Here is a 21,798-nt window from a genome sequence, read left to right on the forward strand (position 1 = left end):
TTTTTGAGATGTGACAGAAATTGTCACGTGTCATAAATTAACATATTTTTAAGCAAAATACAAAAATATATTACCTTTTTCTTAGAATCCATTTTTCTTATTTTCAAAACCCTTCCATTAGCCTTTGAACGTATCCTCTTCAAACCACGCACAAAAAACCCTTAAGCAAAATCTCTTGATATACAATTTAAAATTCAAAACCACAACAAACATCACCAAAAACGTATAGATTCTCACAATTCAACTACTTTAACCCGGTAACCTGGATTTTCAATTCTTTTCCATCATTCCTATATTCCATCCATATTCCGATAAGATTTCAAATAATAATACAAAAAAACACCTTTGGCACCCGCATTGACACAGCCACAAGCGCAATAACTGTGGCAACAGAAATGTTGGCGGTGGTGGTGGTATTAGCGTTGGCGGCATCTTTATACTTTGAGCTTTATGCTTCAACTTCAGAAAAAGAGCTTCAGACTTTTGATTTTATTGCAGGTACCTACTCGTGCAAGTAAAAGTGGCATTTACCTAGCTTGGCTACGGGTGAATAGTGATTTTTCTGTGTGACATGATCCATTTTCATCGTCACATAAAACATTCGAAGAGGAAATCTCATTTCACGAACCTCTTGACACTTATTCTTTGCCGTCGTCGTCGTCGCAGTGGTAGTAGTCGTCATCGACATTAACATCGACATCGCCATCAACGTTGTCGTTGGCGTAGTCATTGTCATTTGGCGCAAAATAAAATCCACATCACCATCGATATATTCTCCATCAACCAACCAACTCAACTAACTGGCATTTTCTTTATGATGGTGAGGAACTTCCTTAACAATCGTATTTTTCATCTTCATTTTTTTTCTGGTTTAGTTTGGTTTGGTTTTGATCCTGCCATGAAAGGATACTGCGACTCTTCTTGACTAAAAGGAGTATTTGATTATTTGAAATGCAAAAATAAAATTTGAAAAAAAAGAGAATAGATATCTTTAAGCTAAACACAATGAAATGTGAATGATTTTATTCCTTTCAAGTTTCCGCTCGCTCCTCGCAACATCCATCACCTTCCTCATCCTCGTCAACCAATCATGGCAACCAATCATAACAACAACAACAAAAATTCCTTTTGACTCTAGAAATCCTTTTTTCCTCGTTTTATTTTGTATTTGATTTTTTTTTGTATTTCAATTGGTTTAGTGTGTGTGTGTGTGTGTGTGTTGTATGAGTATTTGTATGCAAGGAGTATTATTGATTTTATCTTTGGGCAAATTTGCAAATGAAATCGTGCAGCACTGTTCCGTCGTCCGCCGCCACACCACGCTCCGCAGCCACCGAGCTATCTATCTGTGAAGGAAGAGGAAACCAGGAAATCAGTTGGAGAAAAAGCGAGCGAGAAACGAAGAATTTCTGCTCCAATGTAGGTATGAAGTTAAAAATTGGCACAAATACCCAGCCCAACCACATACTGGCAAACACATCCCGAAAGAAGGATATTTGCGTGTGGCGAGGATATTCACATTGGAATGGATTGGGTACAATACTGATAGTGAGAAAGATAGAGCGAGGGAGATGATTTTCTGTCCGTTTTTACCAACCATCGCGTATATAGTCGTCGTCACCCACTCACCGCATCACCACCGACCGCCCGTACCATACCCACATACTGCAGAGCAACAAACGAACGAAAGGATTGGAGTTTGATTGAATTTAAATTGGGCATAATGGGATGTGGGTTTAAGCCCTTCGAAATTGATTGAAAATCGGATATGATTTGGTAGCGGTGTGAGTTGAGTATAGTATGCATGATGGCGATGGGCCACGAGAACGGAAAACCGTTCGTAACAATAAATCGGTTGCTTGTGTTCTGCTTGCTAAAACTCTACAAAAAAAAACCATACATACACCACACATGAACCCAACCCAAAAATAAAAATCCTTAAAATCGACAAGGATGAGGATATGAGGATGACGATGGCGACGTATGCAGATTTTTTGGCCATTGATTGAAAATTTATCTGTACTCTATGTATGAATGTACGTATTTTTTGTGTCTGTATCCTGTGTGAGTTGATAGATCGCTTACTGAGCGGCTTAAGCTATTTATTTCTTTTTGTACATTTATCACTCACTCTGTTGTATAAGATATGCAATGTTATTCATTGTTTTCAGTCAAAGAGAATAAGAGGTAAAAATACGTCATCCTTTGGGACAAATTGGCTGCATATAGGAAGGTATAAGGAGATGCAAAATAATACCCATCATACGGGTCTTTAAGGATTACTTATCTCAAACAGTATCATCATTTCCATGGATATTATAAAAATACCTTACTGTGCATATATTCGTATAATACACCGAGTCAAAGTTATTTTTACAAACTTACATGTTAATAATTTATTTATAAGTAATTCAAATGTTATGATGGCTTAGTTTTGCATAAATACATTAGAATATCTTGGATATGTGATGGATTTCATATTATTTTATGTAAAATCTATTTGTCGGTTTATTTTGAGAAGTTCTTATGATACCAGTCCAATGTATTTATTAGGAAATTTCAACCATGATCTTGAAGTCCTTCGGTTTCTCAGTAATTTGCGTAGTCACTTTGGTTTGTGTTCCAAATAACCTCACTCAAATTTTGTATTTTAATTATTTACTTTAGCTTTACCAAACGCCTATAAAAATTAACAATTCAAAAAAAGGCTAAGTTTTCCTTAAAGCTGGATTTATTAATAAAAAACAGTAAACAACAATTCCTACATTTCTAATATTTTACGAGCAAAAAATCTCCAGAACAATTGTTTCCAGAAGATAAAGTAGATAAAATTTTTCGATTACCAAGACAAAATTTAACACTAGTTACATTTTTTAAATAAATACTCTTTAAACCTTTAATTGTAATAAATTACAGTTTCTGTTACGCCAATTGGTGTACATTAAGTCTTTTGTTGATGTTGAATGTGAACCACACTAAAACCTCAAGTTTTTTCCTGCAACTCAGGCTTATTATAAAAATTGGGGTTCAATCAAAATGCATATCGTGCACTTCGTGATTTTTTTCGGGGAAATTAAATCGTCGAAATGTGCTTAGAATTGGAAAAATTGTTCAAAAATTTTAGAAAACCGGGTATGTAGGGGATTTGAAAACACCAGTTCAAACTCGTGAAGCTCGTATATCAGCAAATATTCCTACTGTTCTCGATAGTGTGGTCAACTTCGTCGTCGTTTGTCGTTGATGAACATTATGCATAAAAAGTTGCATTTATACACAGCCTCTTGGCCATTTCAAGCGTTGTCAATACTCAGAATAGTGGCAAGAAATTAAAACAGTGGATGAACAATTTTTGTACAAAATCATCTTCAGTGATGAGACAAATTTTCACCACAATGGATTCGTCAATAAGCAGAACTGTCGCATTTCGGCAAATGATAATCCAAGATAGATTGTCAAAAAAACCCCTTCCACAAAGATTGCCTTTTTGGTGCGATGCCTTGCAACAAAGCTATGGGTCTTTTGCGTGACGAATTCAATGTCCATGTTATCTCACGTGGTGGCGATGTCAATTAGTCACCGAGAGCATGAAGTTTGACACAGTTGGACATCTGCCTTTGGGGTTATTAAAAAAAAGTATACGTTGATAAGCCAGCAACATTTCATAATTCGGAATATTAACGGCATTGAACTTCAATTATGTCTCAGTATCATCGGAAATTTGGACCATTGGATTGAAGTGTGCCATTTGGCCGATACATGTTTCATACATAATTGAATCATACCAATATTATAATAAAAAGAGGCTAGGATGCGACCCACACTGATAACTTCCAATCCCGTCTGTCTATTTGTCTTGCTTGAAAGTTTGTAGGTTTTCGTGTTCGGTTAAAAAAGTTGTCAGTTAAAATATTCTTAACATTTTTTAAATTACAAACAATATTTTTCATATAAAGAAATAGTTGAGTATGGAAATCAAGTTTTGTTAAATAGATTTTTAGTCGAAACAACATTTTTACCAATTTTATTAGCATTTCAATTTTGACCAAATTTGCGTACTATTTTCTGTAGATTTTATTTTTTATGAAAAAAACGGACTGTTGAATTTTTATAAGAAAACTATTGAATATCGAAAACAATATTTTCTTTGAAACAAAAGAAAGTTTGAAGACGATATTTTTAAATTTTGAAAAGCTATTTGAGTCGAAATTAAATTTTTACCAAGTTTTAGTATTAGGTTTTTATTTTTTATAGAAAACTGTCCATTATTATTTTTCTCAAAATGTTGCTGAATGTTGACAATAGTATTTTTTAAAGATAAAAGTAGTTTAAAGCCAATATCTCAAAGTTTTGAAATGGTATTTGAGTCGAAAATAAATTTTTACCAAATTTTATGAATTTTCTTGGTAAGGTTTTAATTTTTTGTAAAAAGCTGTCTATTCGATTTTTCTCAATATTTTTCCGAATGTTAAAAACAATATTTCTTATAAGGTAAAATTAGTTAGAAGCCATTATCTCAATTTTTTTTAAAAGATATTTGTGTCGAAAATCAATTTTTACCAACTTTTGTTAATTTTTTTTCGGTTTTTAATTTTTTTTTTATTTTTATTTTTTGTAAAAAAAAACTGTCAATTCAATTTTTCTCAAAATTTTATCAAACATTGAAAACAATGTTTTTATAAGTTAAAATTAGTTGGAAGCCATAATCTTAAGCTTTTGGAAAGATGTTTGAGTCGAAATTAAATTTTTACCAACTTTGAGTAATATGTATATTTTTTTGTTTTGGTTTTTATTTTTATAAAAAAAAATGTCAATTTTTGCTGCACAAAATTGTTTTGCAGATGAAATCATTTTGTATTCGTAAAATATTCATTGTGACACATTTTATTTGTCAGTCTTTTTTTAATTTATAAAAAAAACTTATTTGAATTTTTTTCAAAAATATACTGGTTTGGTATCACGTTACAATATATAATATAAAATGTAATTCAAGTCACTAGCATCATTGGTTCGGGAGATATTTAGGCTTAACCAAAATGTTCACCTTTTTTTAAACTGCTATGGTAAAAAAAAACGCCGACGACATTTTCTTGAGAGCCCTTTTTGCATCTTTCTGCATTATTATCTGTATAACAAAATTTATTTGAAGTCGCTATCTCTTCTGGTACGGACTGACGAATGTGTTTACACACGCACGCACAGACATCTTTCTAAAAATCTTTTATTTCCACTCTAGCGACTTAGAAACGTGGAGAAATGTCAAAATTTTGAATTTGACAAATCGGACCCATTACTATTATAGCTTTCCATGGAAAGTTAATGGCTTCCTACGGGAAGTTATAAATAAATGATAATAATTTCCTAAATTATTTGTGTTTTGTTGAAAACCAGCATGGGCCCTTAAAATCTAACCACAATCAAACTTGATAGTCTTTTTACAATTTCCCTTTAAATAGATTAATTTGGATCTTCATTTGGCACTAGCATCAATGATCCAATTTTATGGTATCCTTATCCTTGAAACTTGAATGTTGTTCTCTAAACGACGTCATTTGAAAGCAAGAGTTAAATTTTCTTGTCTTACGCAAAACAATTTTGAGTAAATTGAACTTCCAGAAATTATGGATTTCAAAATTTCAAGTGGAGTAAGAAATAGTGATACTACAACTTTCCCTGAAGTTCAACAAATGCCGGGTTTATAATTGCAAAATTTTAACGCCTGACAATATTTATCAATAAATGCTCTTGTATACGTTTATCACGCTGTTCTCTTGATTCGAAGTTACCATCGCTCTCTACCGTCCTAATTCTTTCAATTGCAGTTCCTTCTGGGATTTTTTGATAGACTCCTGAACTTTCTTGACACTTTGACGTCAAGTCTTTTTGCTAAGGCAATTGTTTATAATAGATTTTTGTCGGTGGCATATTATTGATAAAATCAATTTAAATGAGAACAAGCAAGGTTCCGAGATTAAGACTTACAGAGATTAACTCAAATAACAATCAAAATCCTTCCTATCTCTTAAGTTGGACCAAATTACATATAAATGGCCAACTTGGCTAAGAGTTCACTGGAAACAAATATAAAATCACTGGATTTTTATAAACATAACATAACATAGAATACAATTTAAAAAAATCAACAATATCTATGAGTTGTAAATAACTAGCTTATGACTGTTTAAATATGTTGCTTTGTTCTTAAGCTTGTTACAAATAGATAAATATAAACTTTTAAAAACTTTCTAAGATTGCATTTTATCCAACAAGCGTTTGCAATAACTTCACCAATTTTGACAAAAAAGAAACGAAACATCTGCTTCTCCGAAAAAAAATCTCAGCACGCCTTGTGCGCCAAAATTCTATAATAAAATGATATGAAGACATAACGAGTAGCAAACCATGATGATCAAATGAATTCCTCGTCAGCTAACTTAAACAAAAAAAGTAAAAAACTGTAATGAAACGATCAGTTTAACTCGGTTTTTTATTTTAGACAGATTTATGCCATCATTTGGTCTTCATTGCCGTCTGAACTGCAACTGAAATCCAAAGGCATGACATAAAATTAAAAATATTTCAAAAGTCTTTTCTCCTTTAAGACAACAAAAACAAAAAATAAAAATCACATCACAAAATATGTTAAATTCAACCCTGCGCAGCTGACTTGACTTAAAATATGCTCCAAGTAGAACATAACTTAACATAAGGTTAGCGTATGTTTTTTTTTCTTTTCTTAGCTGATGCTGTGCTGCTGTGAATGTGACTGTGATGGTACGTCGCTTCTGTCATTTTGACATTAATTGCCTCTGGCTCTCGGTATGGAGACAAACGCTTATTCTTCGTTGCGTAGCGTCGTCGTCGTCGGATTCGTTTCTATAAAAACAGAAATAAACGATGTCAGGGTGGTATGTTTAGTATCCAATTAAGTAATTAATAAAAATCCAAGATAAGTGAGTGTCCGTTTAGCCCCTTTTTCGAAAAAGGAGAAGAACAAATATTTATCTTAAATGGGCGGTGCTAGATGAGAGTGGGCGGACAACTTCATATTATGTGTTTACGTTGCGTTGCGTTGTCGGATGGAATTGAAATTGATGACGATGACATCTTATTTTGTTGTTGTATATCGCAATTCAAATATATTCATACATACTCGAAGGTATGTTTTTAAATTCTTTTTTGACATTTACGATGACGGCAAAACTACATTTGTGATGGGCAGAAATGAGAGATAAACATTATCGAGTTATGGTTTATTTTAATTCACAGAGTTTTGTTTTGTCGGCATTATTAAACGTATCTTTATTTTATGGGAATCGTTTATATTCTCTCTGTTCTCATATCAACTGTCGAATCCCACGGGCAAACTGTCATTATATGGAAATATTGGGCTTTTGTGTGTGTTTACTTTGATATCTGTCAAATGAGTATAAGTTTTCCTTTTTTCATCATCACCATGACAGCCATACGTCATTTTTGATTTATTCGAGTGTCAAAAGTGACAGGTGGTGGAAGTATTTCTTGAAAGACCTGCGTAGGTTGGAATACTGTAATTAAATTGGAATATTGAAAATGTGTTTATTCTTCCATACGTTTTTGCAATTTCCTTTTCGAATTTATCAAATTAATTACAAAAGTTCAATATGAACAAATAAAGGATGCAGTTTCATAATAAATCAGTCTATTTTTAGCCAGTCTAAAGGTGCCGTCATTTGAAAAGAAAGAGTTCCAAGTTCTTACTGACCTTTAAAGTTTGGCTTTTATCTGAATGAATTGACCAATTTTTCTCATGAAGTTTTAATTGTCCTTCACATTTTTGAACTTGGAAAAAAACTTTAGCTGTCTCATAAATGACACAGCTTTTCTTTGGATCTTGAATATATATTTCTTAGGAATTTTGTGATATCTGGTCAAACTTTTTGTAACCATCACAATTGTTTAAAAATCTACTTTTTTTTTCATCTTCTATTATTAATATATTATTACTATTTGCAATTTGAAAATCGTTTAAACATTTAATAGCCCTTAACATTACAGTAAGTTATTTGGTATAAGACAGGAAATGACTGACAATATGCCATCTGTCTACATTCAAGATAATTGCAATTATTTTAACTATACTTTTTATTCAGAGTGGTTTTCGGGGTAACTCAAGGCAAAAAATTACAACCAAAAATAATGTTGACAATAATTTGGAATTACAAAATGAGTTGATTCTTTAATACAGTTTATATGACTCGGATCCAAATCTCTGGCACAACCGGTTCGTAAACTTACTTACTTACTTACTTAAGGTGGCGCTACAGTCCTGTGTGAACTAGGGCCTCACCCAACAAACTTCTCCATCTAGCTCGGTCCCTAGCTAGATGTCTCCAGTTTCGCGCTCCAAGTTGGGTGAGGTCACCTTCCACTTGTGCGCGCCACCTGATCCGCGGTCTTCCTCTACTGCGCTGTCCTGTGGGTGCGGATTCGAAGACTTTCCGGGACGGAGCATTGGTTTCCATGCGCTCTACGTGACCCAGCCATCTTAGTCGTTGGACTTTTACTCTTCTTGCTAAGTCTACGTCGCTGTACAGCCCGTACAGTTCGTTCCATCTTCTCCTCCACTCCCCTTCGATGCATACGGGACCGTAGATCACACGAAGAACTTTTCTCTCGAACCGCCCCAAGGTGCTTTCATCCGCTTTTATCATGGTCCATGCTTCTGCACCGTATAGCAGGACGGGGATGATAAGGGTCTTATATAGCAACACTTTGGTCCCTCGAGAGAGGACTTTACCACTCAATTGCTTTCTTAGTCCAAAGAAACAGCGGTTAGCAAGAGTTATAATATGCGTTTGATCTCAGCGCTGGTGTTGTTTTCTGCATTTACAGCGGAGCCTAGGTAGACGAAGTATTTGACTACCTCAAAGTTACGTCTCTTGATGGTGACGTTTTGACCAAGACGTCGGTGTTGTAGGTCCTTTCTTGATGACAGCATGTACTTTGTTTTGCCCTCATTAACCGTTAAACCCATTTTTGCCGCCTCTGCCTCAGTACTCACAAAAGCCCCATTGACATCACGCTGAGTTCTTCCGATTATGTCAATGTCATCAGCATATGCCACTAATTGGACAGACTTTTGAAAGATAGTGCCTCTAGTGTTGACGTATGAGCTCTGCACTATTCTTTCAAGCACCATGTTAAAAAAATCGCATGACAGCGCATCACCTTGTCTAAAACCTTTATTGACATCAAAAGGTTCTGTTAAGTTGTTTCCAACCTTTATGGAGCAGCGTGAATTCTCCATGGTCATCCTGCACAAACGGACGAGTTTGGCAGGGATGCCAAAACTAGACATGGTTCTATACAGTTCGTCCCTGTAGATGCTGTCATATGCGGCCTTGAAATTGATGAAAAGATGGTGGGTGTCGATTTGGTGCTCTTGAGTTTTTTCCAGGATCTGCCGTAATGTGAATATTTGATCAACTGTGGACTTTCCTGGTCTAAAACCACACTGATAAGGACCTATCAGGTTGACGATGGGCTTTAGACGTTCACATATTACGGAAGAGAAGATTTTATAGGCGATGTTAAGTAGACTTATTCCTCTATAGTTGGTGCAGTTTAGAGGGTCTAATTTTTTCAGGATCGGGCAAACAATACAGAGGTTCCATTCATCGGGCATTTTTTCTTCCGCCCATATCTTACAGATAAGTTGGTGCATGCTCCTAACCAACTTATCTCCAGCTGCTTTAAAGAGCTCGGCATTCAAGCCATCTGCTCCAGCGGCTTTATTAGACTTCAACTTAGATATGGCAATCTTTACTTCGTCTAAGTCGGGAGGACGGGATTGTTGGCTTTCGTCATCTATATTGAATGGATCATCCTGCCTAACAGCGGAATTCAGTTCTTCGTCGCCGTTATACAGTCTGCAGAAGTGGTCCTTCCATATCTTCAGCATTGACTGCGGTTCCACTATGATGTTTCCACTTTCGTCTTTGCAGCCTTCGGTTCTAGGTTTATGTACCTGTGAATTTCGTTTCACCTGTTCATAAAACTTTCGAACCTCATTCCTGCTTTTATACCTCTCAACATCTTCGACCGCACGCTTCTCATGCCCTCTCTTTTTCCTTCTGATAAGTGGGCGTTCCTCTCGCGTCTTCTGCTCATAGAGCTCACGAGCAGTTCTCGTCCTTTTATGCAGCACCGCGCCGCTTTGCGTGCCTCTTGTTTGGCTGCATTTGCCTGCCGACATTCCTCATCAAACCAGGGGTTCCTTGTTGGTGGCTGTTTGAAACCCAGCACATCAGAGGCGGCTTCTCTGATTGCATCTTGACAATGTTGCCACTGGTTTTCGATACATTGTGTTGGCGGCAGTGAACTTCGAGAGAGGTTACTTGTAACTCGGTCGGAAAAGGATTTGGCGATCTCTGGCGATTGTAGCCGTTCGACGTTGTACCTGCTCCCAGCACCTCCCTGTTTTGCCTTGGGTCTGGAAATCCGAAGTGCTACCTTGGCTACAACGAGGTAGTGGTCCGAGTCGATGTTAGCTCCTCGGAAAGTTCGTACATCCATAATGCTGGAAGCGTGTCTGGCATCGATCGCAATATGGTCAATCTGGTTGACGGTAGATTGATCTGGAGAAGTCCAAGTTCCTTTGTGGATGTTGAGGTGTGAAAAATGCGTACTGGCTACCATGGCGTTTCGCCCCGCAGCAAAATCTATGAGCCTGAATCCATTGTCGGAAGTGTTGTCGTGCAGGCTGTTCTTCCCGATTATTCCACCAAAGATGTCTTCCCTTCCTAGCTTGGCATTAAAATCGCCCAGGACTATTTTAATATCGTAGCTAGGGCACTGCTCATATGTTTTGTCTAAGAGCTGGAAGAACAAATCTTTGGTGTTGTCGTCTTTCTCTTCTGTGGGGGCGTGCGCGCATATCAGGTTAATGTTGCCGAATTTAGCCTTGATGCGTATGGTCATGAGGCGCTCATTGATGCACCTATAGCTCAAGACTTCTTGCCTTAGTCTGGATCCAATGACGAATCCGCATCCAAATAAGCGCGTTGGTTTTCGTGGAAGCAGTCACCATAGTAAATATCGAAGTTTTTCATCCTCTTTTTGACCGGCCCATCCCATCGTATTTCCTGGATGGCGGTGATATCTGCTTTATATCGTTCTAGGGCCTCCGCTAATTCTTCGGTCGCACGTGGTCTGTTAAGGGACCTAACATTCCACGTGCATATCCGAAGTTCGTTGTCCTTTATTCGTTTGCGTTGGTTGTCAACAGTAAATCCGTCCGTATCCGAGGCTTGTTGGTGCTTCGCAACTTTGAAAGCTTTTACGTGGCCAGGAAGTCACCCCGACGCACAACCCCCAACCTGGAGGGCCAAATCCTAAGTATAACTCCAAGGATGGGGAGCCGGATAAAACCGCTCCTTACAGGCCTGGGCTCCGAATAAGTCGAAGAAGCCCTATAAGGTGTTCACTAAGTAGTTCAACCTTACTGGAACTGTAGACGCCACCGTTGATTCCATCTCGGGAATTCCTCCGCTGCCGTCTGGATAAGGAGAGGTGCCTTAGTGGAAACACCTCTCCCCACCTCTCTCGTTTGCTGCCCCCAACAACTTTCCACTGGGGTTGGAACCCAATCTCCAGTTGAGGTACTAGGCACCCGATGTTTACCACGTGGAGGTGAGAGTAGGAGTTAATAGACAGAGGTTGGTTTTAAGAAAAACCTGTGGACGCTCGTGTCCTCTTGAATGCACATGTCTACCATTTGAACATGGCCGGTTCTTAAACGCTTAGATAATTTTTGTACTTATATAATTTGAATGTATGCATAAAAGTTGTTCCCTAAAATATATTCGATTTTGATACTCATTCAAAAATTCCACTATTTAGAAGTGTCTTTTTTAATCCTGTTTTAGAAAAACTTCTTGGAGATGTAAAATATTTTAAAATAGAAAATTCAACATTCTGTTTTTTCAAATTTAAGTTAGGAATGAAAAAATAGATGTTAAAAAAAAAACTTCGAGAAACAAAATGATTATATTCACAATTTTAAGGAAAAACAATTTCGAAAGCAATTTTCCATTACATTCAATCACATACAAGTTTTTTAAGCTACAATACATCAATTGCGCTATATTTTCAGCGTCAATAACACAAAATTAGTTTAAAAATCTTAAACACAATCGTCAAAGCTATAGCAGGATGAATTATATTTATACAATTTCATTAAACTCAAAGCTAGAATGTACAATTGCAGTGCCCATAAATCTCAGGAACTATCTAAGTAGTCGATGTTCCTAACGCAATAGAAACTATACTACACGAGTATCTCGTTGAATCGCTTGTCACTCTCGATAAAATATTTCTATCCCCTTTGTATAATTTAACCATTCATCAAAGATATACAAATACACCGGATACCTAACACTAACCTTATCTTTTTGACAATATCTCATTGCAGAATCCGCCAAACAAAAATGACGCACCATCGCCGCCGCCGACACCATTGACGTGTAGCATCAGCAACACCATTTCGTTCAATAGCAGCAGCAACCAACAACATTCAGAGCGCAATAAACTAAAACAAACAAAAAAAAAACAAAATTCCAATCAAACACCATCACTAGCTCGAGGATCATCAACCCGAGAGATACAAATAACGCACTGCACCATCACCGCCACCAACACAACACCTCTCCAGCCTCTCGTTTCCTGCAAACCTGCAAACACAAAAAAGAAGAAACAACCAAATCATGCTGCAACATCCACCATGGCAATGGCTGTTGCTAACGCTAATCCTCCTAAAACAAGCGGACAGCTTTTGTCCGTCAAAGTGTCAGTGCATAGGAGGCGACTCCAATTCTCAAGCCTACTGTGTGAATGCGGCCCTCGAAGATGTCCCCATTCAACTGAATCCCGAAACAAAGTACATAAATCTAACTTTAAATAAAATCCGAAATCTCAAGTTGAGCTTACCATTCTACATGAAATTGGAGGTGTTGGATCTCTCGCAGAATATCATCGAAACGCTGGGCTCGAAAAATTTCGAGTATCAAAGTGAAATGCGAACGTTGAATCTAAGTGGCAACAGTGTGTCGAGTTTAAATAAGGACGCATTCAAGGGTCTTACCAATTTGCTGTTGTTGGATCTGAGTTTCAATCGAATTGAGGTCGTTCATCCGAGTTCAATGACTGACCTTACCAGTCTTATCGAATTGGATCTGACAAATAATCTAATTGTCAGTTTAGAAGATGGAGTCTTCAGGAATATGATATCCCTGGAAATACTCATATTCAAGAACAATCAGCTGTTGGATGTCCCAACGAGTAATTTGGGGAATTTGCATGCGTTGAAATCGTTGGATTTGTCAGTGAATCTGATAGAATTTGTGCGGAATGACAGTTTTGAAGGCCTCAGGGATTTGATGATGGTCAGTTTGAGGGGGAATGTCATTTCCGAACTAGATTTGAGTTCCTTTGATGGCCTATCGGCTTTGAAGCAAATGGATATGGCAGATAATAATTTGACGGTAAGTCTAAACATATTTTGATATTCGTATTTTCATTTTAAAATAACATTTAAAGTTAATAAATTTATGAAATTATATTGTAAAACTCTTGAATAGCTTAGGACAGTTTTTGCTTTTATATCGGTCTACTGTTTATAAGATTTCTACTATACAATTAAGGCATCTTGCCATTGAAACTATTTTTGTAAAAACATATAACAATAAAATTGCATCACATGGTAATGTGAAGTTTCATGGTTTTTCGTAAAATTTTTTTTAAACCCAAATACTAGGGTAAACTATAAAATATCTAAAATTATATATTTTATGTGAAAATGCTGTTGAAATGACTTACTTAGTATCATTTTAGCTTTGAATTTAAATGAGCTTTAATAAAGTAAAAGGCTTTTTCTTTTTATCAACACATATTCTAGTTCGCTCCTCAGCTCTTTTGTTTACAAAAGTAAATAAGTTATCAAATTAGTTTCATCGATTTTGTCAGGGTTTTAAACAGCTAACAAGCTAACCCTATCGATAATTTTTGTTTATTAGGTAATCTTTTTATCACAATGCGTCAATATAATAGAAAAACAAAACCAACAACTCCTAATTCAAAAGCGGACGAGCTCTGTTGAAAATTCAATGTAATTTTTAAACTTTTATCAAATTTCGTTCCTTAACAAAAAATTAGGTCTAATTTTTGTCAACTTAACACACCTCAAAATCTTTGATGGTAGCTTTTACCTGTTCTTCACTAGATGATTAAAAGTTATTGCATACAATTTAAAGCTTATTTTGTACAAATCGTCAATTTTCAAGTGTTTAAATAATCCAAATTCCAATTTCTATAACCTAATCTAATATTCATATCCTAAAAACGTTTTGCAATTAGCTTATTAAACGCAATTGCTAATTCACTTTACAAGAAACAGCATCACTCCTCATCCTCTCCTCTTATCATTCCACTAGATTCTTGAAAGAAATTCTATACATAAGTCCTCCCAACACCCATCATAAAGTCAGTGTTAGCTATATGGAAATCTCATTTAGTTTTAAAAGGAGATTTTGCATAAAACATAATACCAAAACATGGACACAGGAGGACCTCTCTCCTTCTCTTGTTATAAAGGGTTTGTGCATTCATGGGATACCTCTTTTTCTACCTCAACTATAGTATGTATGTATAGAGAAAGAGATGTAGAAGCACTTCACTTGGCTTTCATTTTATGTTGAATTTAAATTCATGAGATTTTATATGGCGTGTCGCAGATGCAATGTGAATGGCATTGGTTTTACATCAAAATTCTATAGAAACATCAGTATATATATAAGGTTTACACACCTCTTGCTTCTATACTCTTATATAGCTCAAAAATTCCATTTTGACACGAACGACAACCGACGACGAGGACACAACAACGACGGACGATGACGAACAAAAATGAAAAACAACATGAGTCCTGACAACACTGGCACCCACAAAACCAACAAAACAACATTCAGCCAACACCAAAAACAACAACAAAAATGTGTATAAATCCCTTTCATATACATACATAGAAGAATATTATGCCTTTAGTGCAATCAGAAATCCAAAGGACCAAAAACACACATACGTCATGAAGTGTCGGTCGTCCTTCGTTCCACATGACAAGAGTTGTATACCAAATGTTGGAACGTCTATATCTATCTACGTTGTTTCTGCTCTTGAGCTCTCATTCACATCATCATCCAAAAACTGCGTGGTGATGCTCTTTTTGAAAGATTGAGAGTATGAGTTTTTGATCCTGGTTCATATCTCGTAGTTGGTTGTCGGTCGGCCCCAAAAATAAACACAATCCTGTACTGGCATGTATATATATAAGACTATATGCATCATTATACATACAATGTCGACCACAGGAGACATAAGAAATATATGTATATGTACCTATGTTCATTCGTTTGTTCGAAAATGGAAATTTATGACACCGTAAACTGACTGAGTCCACCACATTAGTATTTGGTCGCATGGTTGACCTTTGTATAGAAGAACCACAGCGAAGTCCTGTTTACAAACTTACTCGTATACCTCCATGAATCATACTCATACATACACAATGCACAACAACAAAATTTTATGCGAAAGTATGTTGACGACGAGTTGAGATACAGAATTTATAGAAAAGGGCTATAGAACTTTTGAAAGGATGTGTCCTTGGGCTTCTTGTTTTTAAAGCAAGAAAATCAAAACTTCAGAACTTGGATGTTTGCTTGTTTTGTTTTGTAGGTTAACAAGCTTAAATCGGAAGTCTTCTGGGTTTTGAAAAAAAGAATTTCCTTAATTTAAAAATGAATATATTTTTCTTCTAAGATGTGGTTGGTGTCTGAAAAGGTTTGTTGGAATTACTCCCGTCATTATTAGAAAAAGGAATCTTTTCCTCACAAAGGACTGTTTGAAAACTGGCTGTAGCTTATTTGTTATTCCCTTGGACCTGCAACTTCAGAAAACCCCAAACAAAATAGTAACTTGTCGAATCAGACTTTGTTGGTGGTAAGTTTGCATAACCTTCCAGTGATACGACCATGTCCTTGAAGCCATTATCTACCATCCTGCTTATTTGATCCAAAATAAATTAGTAATCTTCACTCGATATTGATGTCATAACCTGGCCTACGACGACGCGTCGTTTTCAGAGAAATAATGTAGACTGATAACAGGATGCAATGCACGCTTCTGGAACTCACGTAGATTTCTCTTCGTCCTTCAAAAATTGTGTTTGTTGAGGCACTCATACTCATCAAGCAAAATGTTTTATTTGTAGAATAAGATTTTTCAGGGATATTAGTTTTGAAATGGTTCTTCTCTAGATCGATCAGTTTAAACTTAAAATAAAGTTTTTATCTGCGAAAGGTTAAGTTATTTGTGAGTTAATTCAATCGATTGGATTAATGTGGCTGCTATATCAATTATTAAGGTTCAGAAGATTTTGATTTTTTCTATGATATCACCATATTTGGTGAAGAATCTTTAAAATAAGTTCAAAATTCACAGTTTTCGTGTTTTCATTCAGCTTAGCAACATAATTCTCATCATTCAAACTTCTTGGTTCGTTCTCAACCATGATAAGTCTTTGTATGCCCTTTTATTTGTATTTATTAGTCCATCAACTCAAAGTCCTTAAAAAAAATACTTCAAGCTATAAGCTTCCCACAATTTTCATTTTCCTTACATCATTCCCTTACAAATAATCTTGCAGTGTCAAAGAACACAATAATTTAACTTAATGTAATTTCATGCAAGCATAATCTTCGTTTAAGACGTTTTTTGTGTTAACTCAATTATTTTAGTAAAAAAACTTCTTCCCTTACGAGAATGGGAGTGCCAGTGAGTGGTGGTGGCACGGCCGCATTTAAATTTGCAATTTTTATAAAATTTAAATATTCCTGTCAGTATTTATTTTCCTCTCATGCATCAGCTATGTTTTTTTATTCGCTTCATTATTTCTGTATCATATCGCATATGGCCATAAACATAAAAGTATATATATTTCCTAAGCCCCTCTGTCTGTCCTTAATCCACAGTGAAATGAAAATACAAGAAATTCTCATTCACCTGTCTTAGTCTAATCCATTTCTCAGACACATTATTTTTTTCAACGTCGTCGTCGTAGTCGTCGTCTTCATCATATGAGTGTGTCTTGTGTGATGGTGCACAAAACCATGTCCGCTAAAATATCCTTTTTTGTATACCAACCTATACATATACACCTCCTTTATAAGATTCTTGTCTCGTTCATACATAACTTAACTCGCTAACTTAAGCCTCCTTTTGCAGTATAGACAATACCCACAGCATCTAGCATCCCCGCACTCATATCATCTGAAACCCTCTGCCTTTCGTCATATTTAAACTTCCGAGAAAAGAGATGATGCTGAAGCGATGCTAGGTATGGAGTAAGGGTATATCCAATCCGGTTGGAGCTGTTCCCCTTGTCAAAGTTATGATTATTAATTTTGCGAGTCATAGCAACAGGATAAGGCGATTATCATTTTTCGCATATCCTTTCTTACATCAGCTTTGTGTGTTTGTACATTTGTATGGATGTGTGATCCTTGTAGGCAACACAACAAAACAACAACAAAAAATAGACGAATATGCTTTACTTAAACATGTTCCCATGTTCTTCGCACCGACACACAAGACATGTTGTGTAGAATGTGTATATGTATGTGCATGTTTGCGACCGTAATATCCTTCAAAGCCTTTTCTTCCTTAATAGGGGTTATAGAACATAGAAGCTGGTAGCTGTTAAACTGGAACGTGCACAGGAATGGATTTATCTATTTATGGTACGGTCGTCGTCGGTCGTCGGTCGGTATGGTATGATATTGTGTGGTGCTACTGTTGCTACTGACTGTACAGTGTACATGTACAACATACTAACTTCCACCGCCCGCCATTGCCTTGCCGCCTCTTTTCCCCCGCCAACAACGAACAACGTCTCTCTAGAACACTAATAAATTTTAATGAATAAATCTCGTTGCCGATTTTGTATCCGTTCAAAGTTTTAAAGGATTTTCAACGGACATAGCCCGTATTTGTATTAGCTGGAAAGCAGTAGGTAGCTACAAGGATATTGCATGCACTATGTCCTCAACGTACTTTCGTATATTCCATTCTCTGTGCAGGCAGCAGGTATCTATCTTTAGGTCTATCTATATATGGTTTATAGAATTCAAACCTAAAGGAGCCAAACCAGCTCATGATGGCTATATGGGCTATGTTGACGACGACGATAGCAAAGAAGACGACGACGACAAGCGAAGTTTCCTCGTTATATCACAAGTACAACCTATAAACGTATATCCGTATATATGTGTGTGTGTATTTTGTCCTAATGAATGCTTTGCACAGCTGTTATAGTGTTTAAGGTCTGATGTCGGATGTGTTCGGTGGACGTCATTTATTAACGAAGATTTGCAGGTTAGTTTTAAAGTTGTGTATGTTTGCACTGTATACACATAAATTGCTTCTTCTTTTTTTTTATACTTCATCTGTTTCAGCGAAGGCGAGAAAACTTTGCTTATTTGCTTGTTTTTGAGATAAGCCGGCAGCAGCAGCAGCAGCAAGGACGAATTATAAGAAGAAGAAAAGGAAAAAAAGAAACATTAAAATTCTTGAAGTGTTGACAAGACGTTATACAAAACGGAAGTTGTTCGTTAACAAAGTATTACAAGTCCTATGTGCTGAAAACTCTTACACACAAAGCTGTTTATATGTTTCACTTAGATGGGAATTAATAGTTTTTCTGGTTTTTAAAAAAGGATTTGAATGAAAATGCAACCTCGTACATGCATAGCATATGTAAGATGTATATAAAGTTAGTTTTGGATAATGAAATATTTAAAACTTTTCTAAAACCCATATTTTGTAAAAACAAAAATGTATGGTGTTCATTACATTTCTTACGAAACTAGGTAATTAGGCGAAGAAGTTGTAGAAATATATGGTTGTTTAAAAAATAAAGTTTCCTGAATTGCTGAACAATGGATAAATTATTTCTGTTGAACTTTGAAGTATATTTCTACTTTCTACATTTTTTCTAATCATTTTAGAACTTGTGCCATCTTCAATATCAATTTGTTATAAATTGTGTCCTTAATATCTCTATAAATGGTCCAACAAAAGTCCGCTAACATTGGAACGTTCTAATGGCTTTGATACAGCTTTTTCATTTTGGCGATGTCCTGATGAAAGCACTCACCGTGCTTATCGCTAAAAGTTCCGTAATTATCCGGAAAGAACTCCAAGTGGGAATTTAAAAAAAGTGGATTTTTAAAGACATATTACAACCCAATTGTTGGTATGACATAAGCATATTTTCGACAAGTTTAACATAGTTGTCGCTCCTCTTATTTCCCAGAAACTTTTGTGCTATAAGGCGAAAATCTTTTTTGTCTTTTTTTTCCTTACTGTCTAGAACCAAGTCAAAGTTGACATCTTTGAATAAATCTCTTATCTGTGGACTGACGAATATGCCTTTCTTGACTTAAGCCTCACTTATTGTTGGAATTTTTTTTGCAAAGGTATTAAAAAGCACCTCCATCTCTGTATGATGTTATCATGAGTCCTAGCTCTATATGCCGGGTGGAAGTAACACCTTTTTTGGATCAATTAGAGGTTCATTTTTGACATTTTTCTGCCACAGGTTGAAGTGACAGTTCTGGTTTGTTCTTGGGCAATTCTAAGTCCCTAACAAGATCATTTAATTCAGCTTGTGTTATCCGGTGTGGCTATGATGATGTGCTAGGTACTATGCATTCTGACATTGAGAAAATTGTTGGGGAAGCATGTGTAGGTGTTATTTCTTCTTCGTCAATGTGAGGACTTTTTGGAATCCTGTTTTTTGAGTTTTTAAAAAAATTGCAAAGGAACTTAACACAGCCATGACCATTAAATGTTCGTTTTGTTGTTTTAACAAGATTTATCTTTTCAAATGTCATTTTAAAAATTAATAAAATATTTTAGTGATGAAATAGTTCCTCCAAATGGCTTATAAAGTGAAATTTTTTGTTGTTATCCTTTGAACTTTTTCCCCAAAAATAATTTTTTTAATTTATCTAAACACAATCACTATTGACAGAGTATTTATAGTAAAAATGTTATATTTTGTTATTAAGATAAAAGATTTTAAATAATCAAAAATTAAAGAAAACTGGGTTTTTCAATAAGGGCGAGTAGATGTTGAAATGGAATAAAACAAGCTGAGTGTGTGGTATTAATAAAACTTATTATTTGAAAGGCGCATGTATGCTATAAAGTGTGAAATATGACATCATTACATTAAACCTTTGAATTACCAAAAATTAAGGAAAAAAATACTACAAAATCCCAAAGTTAGTAAAAATGTCTGGTCATTTGAAAAAAATGTGCGCAAGCCTGTCACTAAAAAAGGCGAATCCTCCTCCCCTTCTAACTATCGTCCAATCGCACTTACGTCCCTTCTTTCCAAGGTCATGGAAACGCTGATCAACTATCAGCTTAAGAAATATCTTGAAGAACGAAAGCTTCTTAATAACAGGTGATATGATTTTCATAGCAATACATCCCCTGGTGATTTCATGGTTTATCTCACCGATCAGTGAAACAAATCTTTGCATGGTTTTGGAGAAAGTAAGGTTATTGCACTAGATATTTCAAAGGCATTTGATAGAGTTTGACATCAAGCTCTCTTATCGAAAATGCGTGTTTTTAATATTGATGAATATATTCTTTGTTGGGTTGGAAATTACCTTTTGGACCGGTCAATTTGAGTAGTCTTGGACGGGTTCAAATCTGATTTCCACAAAATAAACGCTGGTGTGCCCAGAGCTCTGTTTTGTCTCCGACGCTCTTCCCTATGTTTGTAAATGATAATTTGTCTGAAACTTATAACCCACTAAATTATGTCGCTGATGACAGTAGCTTCTGCTTTTTGTTTTTAGATTCTCATCCTTGTTCTTCGAATGTGGACTACCAAAGGCAGCATATGATAAGCTCATTAAATTCTGATCTTGACAGCATTGTCTAATGGGGATTCAAAAACCGTTTAGAATTTAATGCTTCAAAAACTCAATGCTTTCTTGGAAAACGTAACCCCCCTAATGCCACTATCCATGGATGATACTTGCTTCGAGGAGTTTGAACAACTATCAGTCCTTGGTATGTGCATGAAAAACCATTTGTTGTGGTGTGATCACATATTTGACATCGCCAAAAATCCTGCTAAGTTTTCGCCGACGATGCAAGAAGTTTTGTACCCCTTCTGATCTGGCTATAACTTACAGAGCTTTTATTTGTCCTAAGCTTGAGTATAACTCTCATATTTGGTCTGGAGCCCCAATTCCGTACTTGAGTCTTCTGGATAGAATTGAAAAAAAGAGCTCTTAAAATGATAGAAGATCGTTCTCTCACCGAGACATTTGGTGCTCTTGAACACCGCCGCAAGGTCTCATGCCTGTCATTTTCTAATCGTTATGTTTTTAAACAATGCTCTAGCGAAATAGCCAGTTGCTTTGCTCCCCTTAAACAATTCAACCGTAATACCCGTACTGCTAGGAATGCCCATCAGTTTACTCTTAAGCAAAATCACTTCAGATGTACTGTTAAGTACAGAGATTCTTTCTTTAGCCGCACTACGCGAATGTGGAATGTTTTACCTGACTAAATATTTCCTACTCACTCCAATGTGCAGACATTCAAAACCAATGTGCATCGGTTTCTCCTTTCTAATCCCATCCTCATTCCCCAAGTGCACGCACTGTGTTTAATCATTAA

The 21,798-nt window shown here is 35.9% G+C and overlaps 1 protein-coding gene across 1 annotated transcript in view; it reads left to right on the plus strand.

Moving 5' to 3' along the window:
- LOC129941290 (leucine-rich repeats and immunoglobulin-like domains protein 1) overlaps positions 1-21,798 on the plus strand; it is a 273,125-nt gene that overhangs the window by 212,916 nt on the left and 38,411 nt on the right. The window contains exon 3 of the mRNA XM_056049881.1: positions 12,452-13,520. Coding sequence (XP_055905856.1) covers positions 12,744-13,520 — 777 coding nt within the window. The 5' untranslated portion in view covers positions 12,452-12,743. The remainder of the gene's footprint in view (positions 1-12,451; positions 13,521-21,798) is intronic.

The sequence above is a fragment of the Eupeodes corollae genome, chromosome 1 (genome assembly GCF_945859685.1).
Source record: "Eupeodes corollae chromosome 1, idEupCoro1.1, whole genome shotgun sequence".
Classification (NCBI taxonomy): domain Eukaryota; kingdom Metazoa; phylum Arthropoda; class Insecta; order Diptera; family Syrphidae; genus Eupeodes; species Eupeodes corollae.